The sequence below is a fragment of the Oncorhynchus mykiss genome, chromosome 16, assembly GCF_057628025.1.
Source record: "Oncorhynchus mykiss isolate SJ-2025 chromosome 16, ASM5762802v1, whole genome shotgun sequence".
In the NCBI taxonomy this organism is placed as follows: domain Eukaryota; kingdom Metazoa; phylum Chordata; class Actinopteri; order Salmoniformes; family Salmonidae; genus Oncorhynchus; species Oncorhynchus mykiss.
The window spans coordinates 62650435-62666897 of record NC_143037.1 but is presented as its reverse complement, the minus strand read 5'-3'; the positions used below and the strand labels follow the sequence as shown (position 1 = coordinate 62666897).

Sequence of the window (16463 nt, the reverse complement as noted above, 5' to 3'; positions counted from 1 at the left end):
TGAGGCTGTGTGCTGTTCATGAGGAACAACCTTACAATAAATATCTCACTTTCCATTTAAATCTTTTCCACATCCAAAAGCTTGAAAATAACCTTTGCTCAGCACTGTACGTAGGTAACATTATTTTAGTGAAGAACCCTGGCAGCAGGGTAATAATGACTGTGGGTACTGTGTTTTAGAAACAGCCTCTGTCCCAGTCCACCTTAAAGCGCTTCTAACTGGTATCTTGCCTAGTTCTCTTAAGGGAGACCACAGGAAATGTGCCAATTATTCTTGTGGAGCTGGGACAGCTCTGGGCAGGCAAGAGTTAATTCGCATGCACTCTACTTCCTCAAAAAGTGGTCTGTGTTCCTGCCACAATGCAAGTGTGACTAAGTGGATTGTGTCAAAGTATGAGAGTGAGTGATGTCATCCCTTTCACTGCTTTTTAAAATTATTTTTTGTATTTAACTTTCACTGTTAAAGTTGATTAAGAAACACACCTACATTAACCCAAGGTAAACACTGACTCAGACACATTGTAATATCTATTTTACAATTGTTTTTCATGGTTTTATTCATGGTTTCCTCTCAAATGTGTCACCAAATGTTGCATTTGTAAGCATCTATGTTGTGAGAGATCAGCAGAGCTAAGCTTGATGATAAGTTTGACTATGGACTCAGAGCTTGACAGGATGGGTTTACATCATACAAACTTACAGTAAGACCCTTATTACCCCAATTATAAATGAGTTGTGGTCCTCAAAAGGAGGTACCTTGCGCCAGTTTCCAAGTCTGTGCAAATGCTAAACTGAAAGATGCCCGAAAACCACGATTCTGGATTTCAAATCGACTTCTAAGCACATCTGTAGATCTGGATTGGATAGGTCTATTCAATATGGCAAAAAGTCCAAGCCTATCAGAGGTCTATCAAGATGGAGCATTGCTTACACCCATTGATACTTTCAGATCTAAATCATGTCAGGTGTAGGGGACAGGGGTTGATTTGGGATTCAGACATGTTTGAGGGCTCATGGGAAGCAGGCAGTCCAGCTTGATCTCATTCCGCCCAATCACATCTTCCCGGGATCCTCTTTGAGGGTGACCGTTCTGTTGAAGACGAGCTGCAGGGAGAGGAAAGCTGCCGTTACCCTCTGGCTCATGCTCTATGGAAATTTCTCTTAGGTCACCAACTTCATAAGATTACATTCTACATTTCAAAGTAAACAATTTAATAACACCCCAGTTCACTCCTTTTTGCCACCTGTGTCAATCAACTATTCCGTTTCTGGACGTACCTTGTCTGCTGTGCTGTCTGGGTCCAGTGCAAAGTAGCCCACTCTCTCAAACTGGAACTTATCAAACACTTTTGCCTTGCTCACAGAGATGTCCACCAAGGCACTGTCAATCACTTGCAGGGAGTTCTGGGGGACAGAGAGGACATAGGAAACATTTTGACATGAGTGCAACTCAAGAATCCTCTCCTTGTCTCCTTTCCTTAATCAGTATGTGCGGAGGTTGTGTGTGTCCATGACAGTAACACTTAGACACACTCACAGGGTTGATGTCACTTAGGAAGCCGCCAGGCACCTCAGACGGGTCCTCAGGATTTTTGTGAAGGAATCTGTAACAGACGGAAAAAAATTGACAGCGAGAGAGAAATCATTCCACACCTAGCAGACAGATATATTTACAGACACACACGCAAAGCTTTTTCAGTGACTCACAGTCTTTCGTATAGACGGATTTCACACTTCTGGGGCTCGCTGACCCAGTGGATGAAGGCCTTAGGTTTCTCTGCAGCCTCATTGGAACTACAGCAATGCACCTCCAACTCCACCACCCTGCCCTGGGCATCCTGAGAGAGATGGAGAGAGAGGGAGAAAGAGTAAGAAAGAAGATAATAGCAAAGTGAGAGAATCAGAGAGGAAAGGGAGAAGACAGAAGGTGTGGGGGACAGAAAGAAGACTAACATCCTGCCAGGACAAACAGGCATGTTTGTAGGTTCATAGTCTTAACATGGTTCTTTGTTTTTTGTAGTCTTTCAATCTGAGAGAAGCATCTCACCTTGATGACCTTCTGTACAGATATGACATAGCCAGCATGCCTCAGGCCTACTGGCTGATCTGGGGTCAGACGCTTGTAGCCCTTCTCCATCATCTGCAGAGGGAGATTGTGTGTGAGAGCAGCAGGGTTAACACACACACACTTACAAAGTACACAGACCTTGTATTGAGAGCATGCGCACTAAGACCCACACAACTTGTCACCTACCTCTCTAAAGTCGCTCTGCTCGATGAAGATGGTGCGTGTAAATGGAACAACATGGCTGCCCATGAACTCATTGGCTGGGAAGTCAGGCACACGGACATCATTCTAGGAGAGGAGATAAATAAATGGTTCGCATTCGCACTAATCCTTGAAGCAAAAGTGATTGTGTGAGTGTTTTCATACCCGTATGCCCTCAGGCAGGTTGGTGATGGTGACTTTGAGGGGCTCCAGGACGGCCATGGCTCGGGGGGCGTGGTCATTCAGCACATCCCTCACACACGACTCTAACATGTGGGGCTCCATCGTTGCCTGGGCAACAGTCACTCCAACCTGGCAAGATGGAATAAAACATTCAAACAATAGTATTGCTTACTCCACCATCTCCCTATCCCTCTCTCGTACCTTCGCACAGAAGTTGTTGATGGCCTCAGATGGGAAGCCCCTCCTCCTCAGAGCAGTCAGAGTGAAGAGACGAGGGTCGTCCCAGTCCCTGCAAAACACAAACCGTCAGTGGAAGTCTCTCTCACATACAGATAGTTACTTTGGCACAAATAATGTAGTTTGGCTCTGGAACCAAATAGTATGGTTGGGAGAAATCCAGATTTTCATACCATCATACGCTATTACCGTATGTGCACGCAAGGTGCTAATAACAACAAAAACAAAACAATTTAAGCAACAGGGATCTTGATCCAGGAGGGGATTTAATGCCTCTGCTGTAATCAAGAAGCTTGATCTTGACAACTAGCCACTTAGCTAGCAAGTTAGCAAACCAAATGCATAGATGGAGCCCTGAACTGGATCATACCGTTTCAAAATACCCTAAGCCTACAGTTTGCCCAAGCCTACAGTTTGGCCATAGAAACAAATAGTTGTGTACGTGTGTGTAATGCTGACCTGACAGTTCCTTCCTCCACCAGTTTGATGATCTTCCTCTTGGAGACCACGGTGTAGGTGAGGTTCAGACGGCCATATTCCCACTGCACAGGGCAGTACACGTCCAGAGCATTACACAGCCAGAAATATGATGACCGCCTGAAGGACACACACAAGCATATTAAGAGAATCAAAGGTTCTAAAGAACCAACAACTTAAAAGGAAAGTTGACCCAGAAACAACTACAACACACAGCATACCTGGCCTGGAACTCCTTGGTGCAGAGTGAGTGGGTGATGTTTTCAATGGAGTCACACAGACAGTGGGTGTAGTCATAGGTAGGATAGATACACCTGTGAAGAAAAAAGGCAGGAGGGGGTAGAACTGTGATGAGTATATTGAACTGTTAGAAGAAACACTGTGGTGTGTGTGTGTGTGTTACCATGCGTCCCCAGTGCGATGGTGGGCTGTGTATTTGATCCTGTAGGCCACGGGGTCCATCTTGCCGTCCTCCATCACTATCTTCATCCTGACTGTGGCCTCTCCCTCAGCGAACAGGCCCCGCCTCATCCTGTCAAACAGCACCAATGACTCCTCAACAGGACGCTCTCGCCATGGCGACGGGGGCGGGTTGTGACCCTTCAGCTCCTCCCCCCGCTGGTGACACACGTAGGCATGGCCCCTAGAGAGATGAGCAAACACACAGACACACACATGCAAATTGTTCCACACATATGAGAATAAAGAGAAACACAGATAGCGTCACCCACCTACGGATGAGGTCCACTGCCAGGTCGTAAAGTCTCTGGAAGTTGTCGGAGGCGTGAGTGATTTCATAAGGCTTATAACCTGAGACACACACATACAGATGTTGCAGTGTGTTATGGTTGACTATGGCATGGCATTACCAGTCAGTGCTAAACCATTCTCTGGATGCTATGCCAGTGTTGTTGTGATGTTAGGGTAAAGTTGTACAACGGACACTCACCCAGCCACTCCACCATGTCTTTGATGGCAGTGAAGTACTTCTCCTCTTCCTTTTCTGGGTTAGTGTCATCATACCTCAAGTAGCAGATCCCATCGTTAGCCTGAGGAGGGAGAGAGGACAAGGAGATATGAAAAGAGGGAAACACACAATTGGGTTCTGTCAAATACCCCATATGAAATCAACCCTTAGCCTTTACCAATAAGCTAAACGTAGCCTAAGCTATACTTAGCCTTCTGGTAGTGGTTAAGAGTGGTGCTGGTGTGTGGAGTGTGTCGGGGCCATACCTTAGCGTAGCCAAAATTAAAGTTGATGGCTTTGGCGTGACCAATGTGAAGAATACCGTTGGGCTCTGGAGGGAAACGAGTTCGAATCTACAGTAATATAGACAGGCGAGAGAAAAACCAAGAGAGAGATCATTTAGTGAGTGATCAACAGTTCCACCTGCAGGCAGTATGAACCTTAAATGCATTCTGGTCATCCCACCTGTGACATTCCCTTATCTCCATACCTGTCCTCCAGTAAACTCCAGATGCTGCTTCAACAGGTCCATGGTTTTAGGAGTGACCACATAGCCCTCTGTTTTATAGTTCTCTCCTGGAGAAACAGGTCAGGGGTTACAAGCTAGAATACTTAAATTGGTCATGGATAAAGTGTCTCTCCATCTCACCTGGTTTGTGGAAATTCAAGGCCACTCCTCTCAGCTCATCCATCAGCGATCTGCCCTCAATCTTTAACTCCCCTACACGCACAAAAGTATGTCAACACCCCTGACCACTTAACCCAGAGCAGCTTTATTAGGCTGGGTTTCTGTACAGCACTTTGAGATATCAGCTGATGTATGAAGGCCTATATAAATACATTTGATTTTGATTTGATTTGAGTCCCCAGGTCATTACCATTAATTGTGAGCTCCTCCTTCACACCATCTGGAGCCTTAGCCTTCTGAGCCTGCACATAGAATTTACTAAATGAATAACTCCTATGTGATTATGCAGTCACATAATGGATTGATCCATTAGTAAAATGATCTGCGCTTTTGCGTGTGAAATATGATTGCACATTTATTTTATAGACAGCTATGTTGAGCTGTGTGAAATGTTACCTTGGTTTTCTTCTCCAGGTCAGCCTCTGTCTTTGGGCCAAGGAGATGGAGGACCTGGGAGGGAACGAGGTCACAATATAAGCACACATCTGAGGTACAGTATATCTATGTTGATATACACAATGCCTTCAGAGGACAAACATAAATGTATTGTTACACACACCTGCATGTCCACCTCGTTTTTGATCATCTTCCCATCAGCCCACATCAGACCACCACGAGCTTCCCCTGTGAAGACAGAGGCATTCTCAATGAGACTGACATCCTCTCCTCCTTACCAACACAGATATAAAATTTCCTCCAGTCCCAGAGGAGGTAATCAATATTCTATCAGGGATGTAATTCTTACCCATGAGCAGTCCCATGTTAAAACGGTACCTCTCCAGCAGCAGCTGGTCTTTGTGCTTCTTGATCACTTTTTCCACCTGTAACATACCACTGTTAGTCAAACCCCTCAGACTACCTAGCAACTGTTAATAATCATCACTTGACAGAGATTATGTTTACAACATAACAACATTGCATGCAGCATTATGGGTAAACAGGAAAACTCTGAGCCCTCTAGTTAGGGCTAAAGCCAGATGTTTTTCCAGGTCAAAATAAGCTCATGTCCTCACCTTGTCTTCTATCTGCTCTGGTGTTATGACCACTCCCACTCCACACAAAGACTCAAACTCCTGCTGGTTGATAGGGTCCTGGGGATGGCTCTTCACAAACTCCAAAGCAGCTAGAGGCGAGAGGAGCCAAAATCAAAGTGTCGTGTGTATCAGAGAGAGAGAGAGACAGAGGCAGACAGAAATGGCCACGAGACAAAATGCTGATGACATACATTCAACTACATTAATCAGTGATGTCAGGAAACGTGTGTTTGTCTACCTGCCAGTTGCAGCTCTGTACAGATCTTGCGTTGAGCGATGTGATCTGTGAGGAAGCCCAGGCGTTTGGGGTCTCGAAGACGAGAGGTCATTGTGTACAGGAGGGTCCCTGTCGCTTTGTCCACTCCTGCCGCCCCAAGCACCCGCTGGGCCTGTGGAAATCAACCAGTTGGAATAAATAGTGTTATTTATGTCGACACCACTTAACACTATTGAAACCAGTGTTGGGCCAATACCAAGTCACAGAGTCGACTAGACCTGGAGATGAACTGACAGGAAAGCTGTCAATTGAATAGTCTGGATTGCTACTTTCAAGAACAAGTGCAGTACAGTGGAGATCTGGGTTATTTTTAGCTGGGCAAGTCAGGGTAAGATGAGTTCTAATGACAGGGTACACTAGAAAGAGGACTCCAAAGAAAATTCAAAGGGGCAGGCCTATAACGTGTGTATGTGAAAATTTACAGTGAACTATCAGGTCTTTTCTTGTCACTATTATTCTTGATTTGTCAATAATACGTTTGAATGAATGTATTCACTCAGACTCATATCAAAGGATGAACTTGTCTGACTGAAATAAATGCCACAGCCAAAAAGAGTCAGTGAAATGACTAACGTTACTAAACTAGCTAACGTTAGAGGATTTATGATCCTGTCAATACAAGTCATATACACCCACGCCCGAGCTGCCAAGATGTAATACTTTTCCCAATCTCTGAAGTCATACCTGTGCAATAGCATCCTTTAGGGCAGAACATAAGGCATCATTTTTCAAAGTCTCCTTAGCTTTCTGCTCACTTAGCCCGATAGAAGTGAATAGTGTCAACGGATCCGCCATCTTTTACAATTTACACCAGCCAAACACGTTGCAAAAAATAATTTGTCTGGAAGGGCGGGGGTACTTCACAATCACGGAAAGAATGAAAGGACAGTCATATGAACCAATCATGTCGCGTCTTTTGGACCAATCATGAATAGTGTTTGTTGCAGTCGTTATATTACGCTCTCTCAACGAGCCAATCGTTGGTTGTGTTGATATCAGGAGGCTCCTGAGGAGGGGAGGAGGGTTTCACAAATGTGTTGGTTGATTGCATCAGACAGTAGACGAATGAAATGATACGTTTGAGGAATTCCTGAAAAATCATTAATACGCAGAATAATGTTTAAATATTAACTAGGAAGTCAAATTGGCTGTTAATGTAAGAACGTAGTGACAAATATAGTATGTTAGTCAAAGCGGAAAGGGCACTCCGCGTAATCTTTATTTTCCATTCGCAAGAGTCAAACACCGGGAAAGTCATTATAGGCCCACACACATCCAGGGAGTGAAGATACGTGTAAACATCTGCTCTCAAAGTAAGAAGCTATAACTTCTTGTAATGACAAGCTGGTTTTAACATAGATTTGCGTAATATGTTAGCTACTCTACTATGATTTTGAGGTGACTCAGCATGTGGAGCTAACCTAATTAGTAGCCTGTAGACTAGCTAGCTAACTACTAACTTAACTAGTTATTACCAGAGCAAGAGCCGAAGTAATCAGTATACTCTAACGACCCTGGGTTTATAAGCGCAGATATCGACTCTGCCGCACGAGCATGCTTTTGGGGCACAGTCGATAGCGCGCTGGACTTCGGGCTAGAAGGTCGAGGGTTCAAGGCCTGCTCCCTGTCTGTTTCATTACAATACGTTATTCCACTAACGTTAGCTATCATTGTTATTACACAAGTTGCTAGACAGGTAACGTTAGGCAACGAAGCCTCCTCCCTAAATTTGTTTTATTCACTGCTTTAGCACACTCTGCCAAACCGGATGTCCTAGCCATGTCTGAAACCTGGTTTAGGAAGGCCACCAAAAATCCTGAAATTTTCGTCCCTAACTATAACATTTCCCGACAAGATAGAACTGCCAAAGGGGCGGAGTTGTAATCTACTGCAGAGATAGCCTGCAGAGCTCTGTCATACTATTCAGGTCTGTGCCCAAACAATTCAAGCTTCTACTTCTAAAAATACACCTTTCCAGAAACAAGTCTCTCACCATTGTGCTTGTTTTGACCACCTTCAGCCCCAAGCTGTGCCCTGGACACCATATGTGAATTGATTGCCACCCATCTATCTTCATAGCTCGTAGTGTTAGGTGAACTAAACTGGGACATGCTTAACACCCCGGCCGTCCAACAATCTAAGCTAGACGCCCTCAATCTCACACAAATTATCAATGAACCTACCAGGTACAACCTCAAATCCGTAAACACAGACACCCTCATAGACATCATCCTGACCAACTTGCCCTCTAAATACACCTCTGCTGTCTTCAACCAGGATCTCAGCGATCACGGCCTTATTGCCTGTGTCCGTAATGGGTCTGTGGTCAAACTACCATCCCTCGTCACTGTCAAACGCTCCCTAAAACACTTCAGCGAGCAGGCCTTTGTAATCGACCTGGCCCAGGTATCCTGGAAGGATATTGACCTCATTCCATCAGTAGAGGATGCCTGGTTATTCTTTAAAAGTGCTTTCCTCATCTTAAATAAGCATGCCCCATTCAAAAAATTTAGAACCAGGAATAGATATAGCCCTTGGTTCACTCCAGACCTGACTGCCCTTGACCAGCATAAAAACATCCTGTGGCGTACCGCATAAGCATCGAATAGCCCCCGCGATACGCAACTTTTCATGGAAGTTAGGAACCGGTATACACAGGCAGTTAGGAAAGCAAAGGCTAGCTTTTTCTAACAGAAATGTGCATCCTGTAGCACAAACAAAAAGTTCTGGGATACTGTAAAGTCCATGGAGAATAAGAGCACCTCCTCCCAGCTGCCCACTGCACCGAGGCTAGGAAACACTGTCACCACCGATAAATCCATGATAATTAAGAATTTCAATAAGCATTTCTCTATGGCTGGCCATGCTTTCCACCTGGCTACCCCTACCCCAGTCAACAGCCCTGCACCCCCCACAGCAACTTGCCCAAGCTTCCCCCATTTCTCCTTCACCCAAATCCAGATAGCTGATGTTCTGAAAGAGTTGCAAAATCTGGACCCCTACAAATCAGCTGGGCTAGACAATCTGGACCCTCTATTTCTAAAATTATCCGCTGCAATTGTTGCAACCGCTATTACTAGCCTGTTCAACCTCTCTTTTGTATCGTCTGAGATCCCCAAAGATTGGAAAGCTGCCGCGATCATCCCCCTCTTCAAAGGTGGAGACACTCTATCCTACCCTGCCTTTCTAAGGTCTTCGAAAGCCAAGTTAACAAACAGATCACCGACCATTTCAAATCCCACCGTACCTTCTCTGCTATGCAATCTGGTTTCCGAGCTGCTCATGGGTGCACCTCAGCCACGCTCAAGGTCCTAAACAATATCTTAACCGCTATTGATAAGAGACAATACTGTGCAGCCGTCTTCATCGACCTGACCAAGGCTTTCGACTCTGTCAATCACCACATTCTTATCGGCAGACTCAACAGCCTTGGTTTCTCAAATGACTGCCTCGCCTGGTTCACCAACTACTCAGAAGAAGTTCAGTGTGTCAAATTGGAGGACCTGTTGTCTGGACCTCTTGCAGTCTCTATGGGGGTGCCACAGGGTTCAACTCTTGGGCCGACTCTTTTCTCTGTATTCATCAATGATGTCGCTCTTGCTGCTGGTGATTCTCTGATCCACCTCTACGAAGATGACACCATTCTGTATACTTCTGGCCCTTCCTTGGACACTGTGTTAACTAACCTCCAGACGAGCTTCAATGCCATACAACTTTATTGCCTTACCTACCTAATCTTGCCTCATTTGCACACACTGTATATAGATTTTTTCTATTGTATTATTGACTGTACGTTTGTTTATTCCATGTGTAACACTGTGTTGTTGTTTGTGTCGCACTGCTTTTCTTTATCTTGGCCAGGTTGCAGTTGTAAATGAGAACTTGTTCTCAACTGGCCTAACTGGTGGGGGAAAAAAAGTTAACTGGCTAACGTTACTGACAGATTCATTCTTACACGGAACCCAAACTGGCTGCGTGGGTGCGCCATTGTGCATACATTTATTTTGTCCCCCCACACCAAACGCGATCAATCAGGTTCAATCAAACGCAGGTTAAAATATCAAAACAAACTCTGAACCAATTACATTAATTTGGCGACAGGTCGAAAAGCATCATGCATGTATGGCAATTTAGCTAGCTAGCTTGCACATGCTAGTTAATTTGTCCTGGGATATAAACATTGAGTTGTTATTTTACCTGAAATGCACAAGGTCCTCTACCCCGACAATTAATCCACACATAAAACGGTCAACCAAATCGTTTCTAGTCATCTCTCCGCCTTCCAGGCTTTTTCATCTTTGAACTTATATGGTGATTGGCATCTAAACATTCATAGTATTACCACGACGACCGGTAAAACCGTTTGTCTTTCAATCACCCACGTGGGTATAACCAATGAGGAGATGGCAAGTGGGTACCTGCTTCTATAAACCAATGATGAGATGGGAGAGGCAGAACTTGCAGCGCGATCTGCGTCAGAAATGGGAAAGACTTATAGTTTAGCTCTTGGCAACGCAGATGCTCGTTGGCGCGTGTGAGCAGTGTGGGTGCAGTAATTTACTAATTGACTAACAATCCAAGATTAATTCTGATCTTAACTCCACTGTTTTTATTGTATGAAAAACTGATGATGGTGGTGTGCACTTTGTATGCATTGAGTCAAAGATGGTTCTCTTGTGATTTCTCTATGTGACAAGACTATGTCGGTAATTAGCCTCTGCCATCCATTATATTGGCGAACGTAGCCACAATCACTATAGCACCAACTGACGAGCTCAGTTCAAGACTATCCTATCAACAAGACCTGAAGAACTGTAGGGAGTTGTGGCTGAATAAGGACATGGACACACCTAGCTGTTTTTTCTATGCATCGTCAAGACTGAATGGCAGCTTCGATTAAGGGGGAGGTGTGTGTCCCTTTGTTAACAACAGCTGGTGCGCAATCTCTAATGTTATGGAAGTCTTGAGGTTTTACTCACTTTAGAATACCTCATGATAAGCTGCAGACCACACTATTTACCAAGAGTTTTAATCTATAGTTTTTGTAGCTTTCTATTTACCACCACAAACCAAAGCTGCCAGTAAGACCGCACTCAATGAGCTGTATAGGACCATAAGCAAACAAGAAAATGTACATCCAGAGGCGGCGCTCCTAGTGGCCAGTGGTGATGGTAAGCAACACACATCCGCCATGCTAACCCTCAACACGGGGGCCCTGCAAGGGTGCATGCTTAGTCCCCTCCTGTACTCCCTGTTCACCTATGACTGCTTGGCCATGCACAATCATTAAGTTTGCTGACAACAAACGGTGGTTGGCTTGATCACCACTGACAATGAGACAGCCTATAGGGAGGAGGTCAGTGACCTGGCAGTGTGGTGCCAGGACAACAACCTCTCCCTCACTGTCAGCAAGACAAAGGAGCTGATCGTGGACTACAGGAAACGGAGGGTCGAGCATGGCTCCATCCACATCGACTCATCTGTAGTGGAGCGGGTTCGAGAGCTTCAAGTTCCTCGGTGTCCACATCACTAAGGAATTATCATGGTTCCACACACACCAACACAGTTGTAAAGAAGGCATGACAAATCCTCTTCCCCCTCAGGAGGCTAAAAAGATTCGGCATGGACTTTTAGATCCTCAAAGTTCTACAGCTGCACTATCGAGAGCATCTTGACTGGCTGCATCACCACTTGGTATTGCAGCTGCTTGGCATTGGACCACAAGGAGCTACAGAGAGTAGTGCGTATGGCCCAGTACATCACTGGGGCAGAGCTCCCTGCCATCCAGGACCTCTATACCAGGCGGTGTCAGAGGATGAGGAAGTCACAGGCTGTTCTCGCTGCTACCGCACGACAACCGATACCGATGCACCAAGTCTAGAACCAACAGAACCCTGAACAACTTCCACCCCCAATCCATAAAACTGCTAAATATTTAGTCCAGGTAGCTATTGGTTAACTGTTTAACTATCTGCATTGACCCTTTTTGCACAAACTCTTTTGACTCATCACATACTCTGCTGCTACTGTTTATTATCTGTTCTGTTGCCTAGTCACTCTACCTATATGTATGTACCTCAATTACCTCGTACCCCTGCACATGGACTCAATACTGATACCCGTGTATATAGCCATATTAATTATCCTTACTCATTGAGTATTTATTCTATTATTTCTCCTTTTTCTCTGCATTGTTTGGAAGGGCCTGTGAGTAAGCCTTTCACTGTTAGTTTGTTGTTTACAAAGTGTGACAAATAACATTTTATTTTATTTTGTTGCTACACTCTTAGAAAAAAAGGTGCCATCTATGACCTAAAGGGGTTCTTCAGCTGTCCCCATAGGAGAATTGTTCTCCTATGGGAACAGGCGAAGAACCCTTATTTCGAAGAGTTCATTGCCTCCACTATCCATCTCATCAGATATACTCCACTGTTCATCTCATCAGATATCTCTGATACTACAGTATGTGGTGAGTGATCCAGCACTATGTCCCAGCATGCATTGCTGTCGGCGGGGACCAAGTCATGGCGCTCCCTGGCCTGCTCACGATCAGAGCTCCGTTTGGACCTCACACTAGGCTGCGGACAGAGCTTCCGGTGAGTTCCTTTGACCACTGCTTCGCTGATTCTATAGAGCAATGGCAGACCACCAGTCTTACATGATCCAGGGCTCTGCCAAAGGCATTAGCAAGTATTGAAATTATCTCTAATTCACTCACTACCTCTCAAACCATTTATCCTAACCCTCTGTCGTCCCTCCCCATTTTCCTTGCCAGCTGGCGAGAGACAGGAGATGGCCACTGGACCGGAGTGATGGGGGGACGAGTGTGGACTCTCACCCAGACAGACGACACACTATGGTACCACACATACAATAGCCCCAACACCATGGGAGGGGATGGGAGGAAGCGGAGGGCAGGTTCCTTGCTCCAGGGGTCAAAAGGGTCAGGGAAAAGATCCAAGGGAGTGATAGAGGTGAAGGAGGAAGAAGAGGGGGAGCCAGTGGCTGTGACCCCAGACAGGAAGGAGGAAGAGCTGCTGAATGATTATTTCCAGCTGAAGGTGAAGCTGGGGGATCTGTACAGAGATTGGGGAGCAGCCGACCCACACTTTAACAGCATTGCCAAGATCTTCACAGGTAAGTTGGTTCGTGTTTGTAATACTGTGTATCTATTATGTCTCTTGTGTGTGTGCGAGCATGTGCGTTTCATACTTTACAGTGTGTGTGTTCTGTCTCTTCCCCAGGTGTGCGTATGCTGCGTCAGGACCCCACAGAGTGCCTGTTCTCCTTCATCTGCACCTCTAACAACCACATATCTCGTATCCAGGGCATGGTGGAGAGGCTGTGCCAGTCCTTGGGCACCCCTCTGTGTCAGCTGGACCAGACCAGCTACCACGACTTCCCCTCCCTGCATGCACTCGCAGGTTCCACCTCCACTACCACCAACACTACTCTGTCTGATTGTCTGACATCTGTCTATCTCTCTCTTTCAAATCCTTTGTTTTTTCAAATGTTTTGGGCTCTGACATGTCCTCTGATATGATTGACAGACAACAGTGTGGAGGCTTGTCTGAGGGACCTGGGGTTTGGATACAGGGCCAGGTTCCTGCAGCAGAGTGCAAGACAGATCCTGGACTCTCACGGTGGGCCCCATTGGCTCCAGGGGCTCCGCAGTGCCCCCTACCTGCAGGCACGTGACGCACTGCGCACCCTGCCCGGGGTAGGCCCCAAGGTATGCCTCAACCCTTCAGGACAATTAAGGGTGCATAACATAGTAAATGTAGGCATAACATAGTAAAACTCAAATTTGTATGATATGTTACGTCTGGTATGGTTACATAAGACGGATAGTTACTTAGGGTGGTTGGTAGGGGTGGATGTATAGCGAACGTCTAGCAACCCAAAGGTTGCAAGTTTGAATCTGATCATGGACAACTCTAGAATTTGATTTAATTAGCAACTTTTCAACAGCTTACTACTTTTTAGCTAATTTGCACCGACAGTACACAGCATGTTAGCTAAACCTTCCCCTAACCTTAACCCTTTAACCTAACTCTTAAACTTAACCCTAACCCTTAGCCTAGCTAACTGTAGCCAGCTCGCTGACGCTAACCACCTAGCTAGAATTCGTAACATATCATACATTTTCCAAATTCACAACAAATTGTCCGTTTTGCAAATTTGTAACATAATATCATTTGTAATTTGTAACATATACGAAATGACTGATTCACATCCACAAATTAATACAATCCATACGAAACTTAACGTATCATACTAAATGAAGTGTCTCGGATTTACGTACAGAATAATACTAAATGCTCTGAGACCAGGTTGACTATACATGTATTCTTCACAAGCATAGAAAGTGTTACCTGGGTTCGCCTTGTAGGTGGCAGACTGTGTGTGTCTGATGTCTCTGGAAAAGGCCTGTGTTGTGCCTGTGGATACACACGTGTGGCAAATCGCAAAACGAGACTACAGTTGTGCGGCAGGCAACGGGCAGAAGAGCCTCACAGACAAGGTCCACCGTCAAATAGGTGAGGATTCACGGTACAAGGATGTGTTTAACAGGCTTTAACAGTGTCCTTCTGAATATTACCAATCACTAATTGACTGATTTTGATTCTGCACAGGGGACTTCTTCAGGCAGCTGTGGGGTCCTTATGCTGGTTGGGCACACTCGGTGAGAAAAATAACTGGTGGTCAGAATCCATCCACTCATCTGTTCACTTCCTCTCTCTGCTCTCTCTCACTCTCTTTCTCTAATCTATCCATCCAACTTGAAACACCGGTAACTTGAACTTTCAATAAATCATGCATTGATGTCAATGGAGCTTGACTGTCACTCTCTCAGGTGTTGTTCTGTTCCGACCTGAAGAAGTTCCAGAAGCTGAAAGAAACACACTCTCTGAAACAGGAGGAGGAGGAGAAGGTCAAGATAAAGGCGGAGGGAGAGGGAATAAACAAGACAATTCAAAAAATGTGTAATAGAAAGGTGAACATGTCTGTGAAGGAGGAGGTGGAGTGAGGTCAGTAGAAGTTATGTGTTGGTGATTTATGTTATTTCAGGAAGCTAACCTGAATGTATGTCATTCTTTGCACACCTCTCTGGAGCAACTAGGCTATGAGTCTGACTGTTTTACCTGTTCTCTTCAGGTTCATGACATGATTAACTGCAAACCAAGGTCGCTGTCAGTGGAGATTGTTCCTGATCACTTTGTAGAATGATGTAAAACAGAGCTAAATGTGATACACGCTTTAATAGAGAGTTCACTCTGAACCAGACTTCTCACATTATCTGTCATACATTTATGTTCAGCTCTAAACTGAAGGCTGGTGTTTAATTTTACTGCAATTTCTGTCTGTGAATGAAGCTCTATAGGTATGTGTCATTTTCCACTGCCGTCTCTACATATGAACTACAAACATAGAAACCGTGTGTTTATCATATCTTTTCTAGATGAATGGACCACTACACAGACTCTGTAACAGTTCATTTTTATACTGAAATTAACAGGTTTTGGACTACTTTCCTTTGTCAGTGTTGTTTGGAGATTATGCACACATTTTGAATAAGTCTATTTGTGGATAATCCCACTCCTTTGATCCCCTATATTTGTCTTTCCATCAGTGTAGTATGCTTAGACCATAGAGTTAGAGGACTCTAGTTGGATAAATGGGACATATATTATATCCCTATTATTCTCTATGACCCAGACAGAAAAGGTGCAGAGCGTCAGAGGTGGCCTCTAGATGGCAATAAGATATGGGAAGATTCTGCATCATAGTATCATGTGATTTTTCCAGGTCAGTCACTGTTAAAAGATTATTCTACTTTATTCTTCATTGTTTGCTGAGCTTATATTAAGTATTCAATGGCCCTCAGGGTAGCCTATGTGCCAATGCATTTAGCGGTGTTGACGTGTGCAGGTTCGTATGTCCAAAAATGTTGTCCATTACTGGTGCAATACACACTCAATCTCTCTTGACGATTCTATATGTTTACTGTGCATATCTGTGAGTCTGTCCAAAATAAGCAGTATATCCGGCCAGCTGTGAAATGCCATGGTGTCTGTACATGTATCTATAGGCATTAGTCAGGTGCGTCAGCATGTCTGTTTATAGTTGGGATTGCAGTTATCTGCCCTCAGTGCTATGAGCTATAAGTGTGTGTATGTCACTCTGGGCTGTCACTGGTGTCTAGGATAGTGTGGGCTATATGGGAGTCACTGGGAGAGTTTGACTGTAATATAACCTGTATGTAACGTAGATCTTTTTTTAGCCAACTCCTCTGTCATGTTTGTTGTCAGACCATTTGCAGTTAACTAC

At 44.8% G+C, this 16463-nt stretch overlaps 2 protein-coding genes across 6 annotated transcripts; one reads left to right on the top strand and one right to left on the bottom strand.

Annotated features, from left to right (window-relative positions):
- Positions 1-526: 526 nt before the first annotated feature.
- On the bottom strand, positions 527-7139 carry qars1 (glutaminyl-tRNA synthetase 1). Its single transcript, XM_021566787.3, has 23 exons — positions 6816-7139; positions 6093-6243; positions 5834-5943; positions 5566-5641; positions 5380-5444; positions 5217-5270; positions 5011-5062; positions 4782-4853; positions 4623-4708; positions 4399-4485; positions 4115-4214; positions 3897-3975; positions 3569-3808; positions 3387-3479; positions 3148-3285; positions 2653-2740; positions 2434-2580; positions 2254-2355; positions 2047-2139; positions 1707-1837; positions 1537-1603; positions 1278-1403; positions 527-1103 (listed from the first exon to the last, which is right to left on the bottom strand). Exons 1-23 carry the CDS (start codon positions 6924-6926, stop codon positions 1053-1055), a joined length of 2319 nt encoding a protein of 772 aa, XP_021422462.1. The 5' UTR covers positions 6927-7139; the 3' UTR covers positions 527-1052.
- On the top strand, positions 7064-16129 carry ogg1 (8-oxoguanine DNA glycosylase). 5 transcript variants are annotated; one of them, XM_090203658.1, is made up of 9 exons: positions 7064-7444; positions 12577-12727; positions 12907-13268; positions 13376-13555; positions 13682-13863; positions 14524-14671; positions 14768-14817; positions 14989-15163; positions 15291-16129. In XM_090203658.1, exons 2-8 carry the CDS (start codon positions 12618-12620, stop codon positions 15160-15162), a joined length of 1206 nt encoding a protein of 401 aa, XP_090059784.1. In that variant the 5' UTR covers positions 7064-7444; positions 12577-12617; the 3' UTR covers position 15163; positions 15291-16129. The 5 variants fall into 5 exon arrangements, with proteins under 5 accessions (XP_090059784.1, XP_021422464.1, XP_021422465.1 ...); XM_090203660.1 differs by having other exon boundaries at positions 7150-7444; positions 12595-12727; XM_090203659.1 differs by having other exon boundaries at positions 7160-7444; positions 12551-12727.
- Positions 16130-16463: the final 334 nt, after the last annotated feature.

Coding starts and splice junctions, on each gene's coding strand:
- qars1 (XM_021566787.3), bottom strand. CDS start 6,926: ATGGCGGATCCGTTGACACTATTCACTTCTATCGGGCTAAGTGAGCAG. Junction 4,854..5,010: donor GGAGGAGCTCACAATTAATG/GTAATGACCTGG, acceptor TTGTGCGTGTAG/GGGAGTTAAAGATTGAGGGC. Junction 1,604..1,706: donor ATCCGTCTATACGAAAGACT/GTGAGTCACTGA, acceptor CGTCTGTTACAG/ATTCCTTCACAAAAATCCTG.
- ogg1 (XM_090203658.1), top strand. CDS start 12,618: ATGTCCCAGCATGCATTGCTGTCGGCGGGGACCAAGTCATGGCGCTCC. Junction 12,728..12,906: donor GGCTGCGGACAGAGCTTCCG/GTGAGTTCCTTT, acceptor TTTCCTTGCCAG/CTGGCGAGAGACAGGAGATG. Junction 14,672..14,767: donor CAAGGTCCACCGTCAAATAG/GTGAGGATTCAC, acceptor GATTCTGCACAG/GGGACTTCTTCAGGCAGCTG.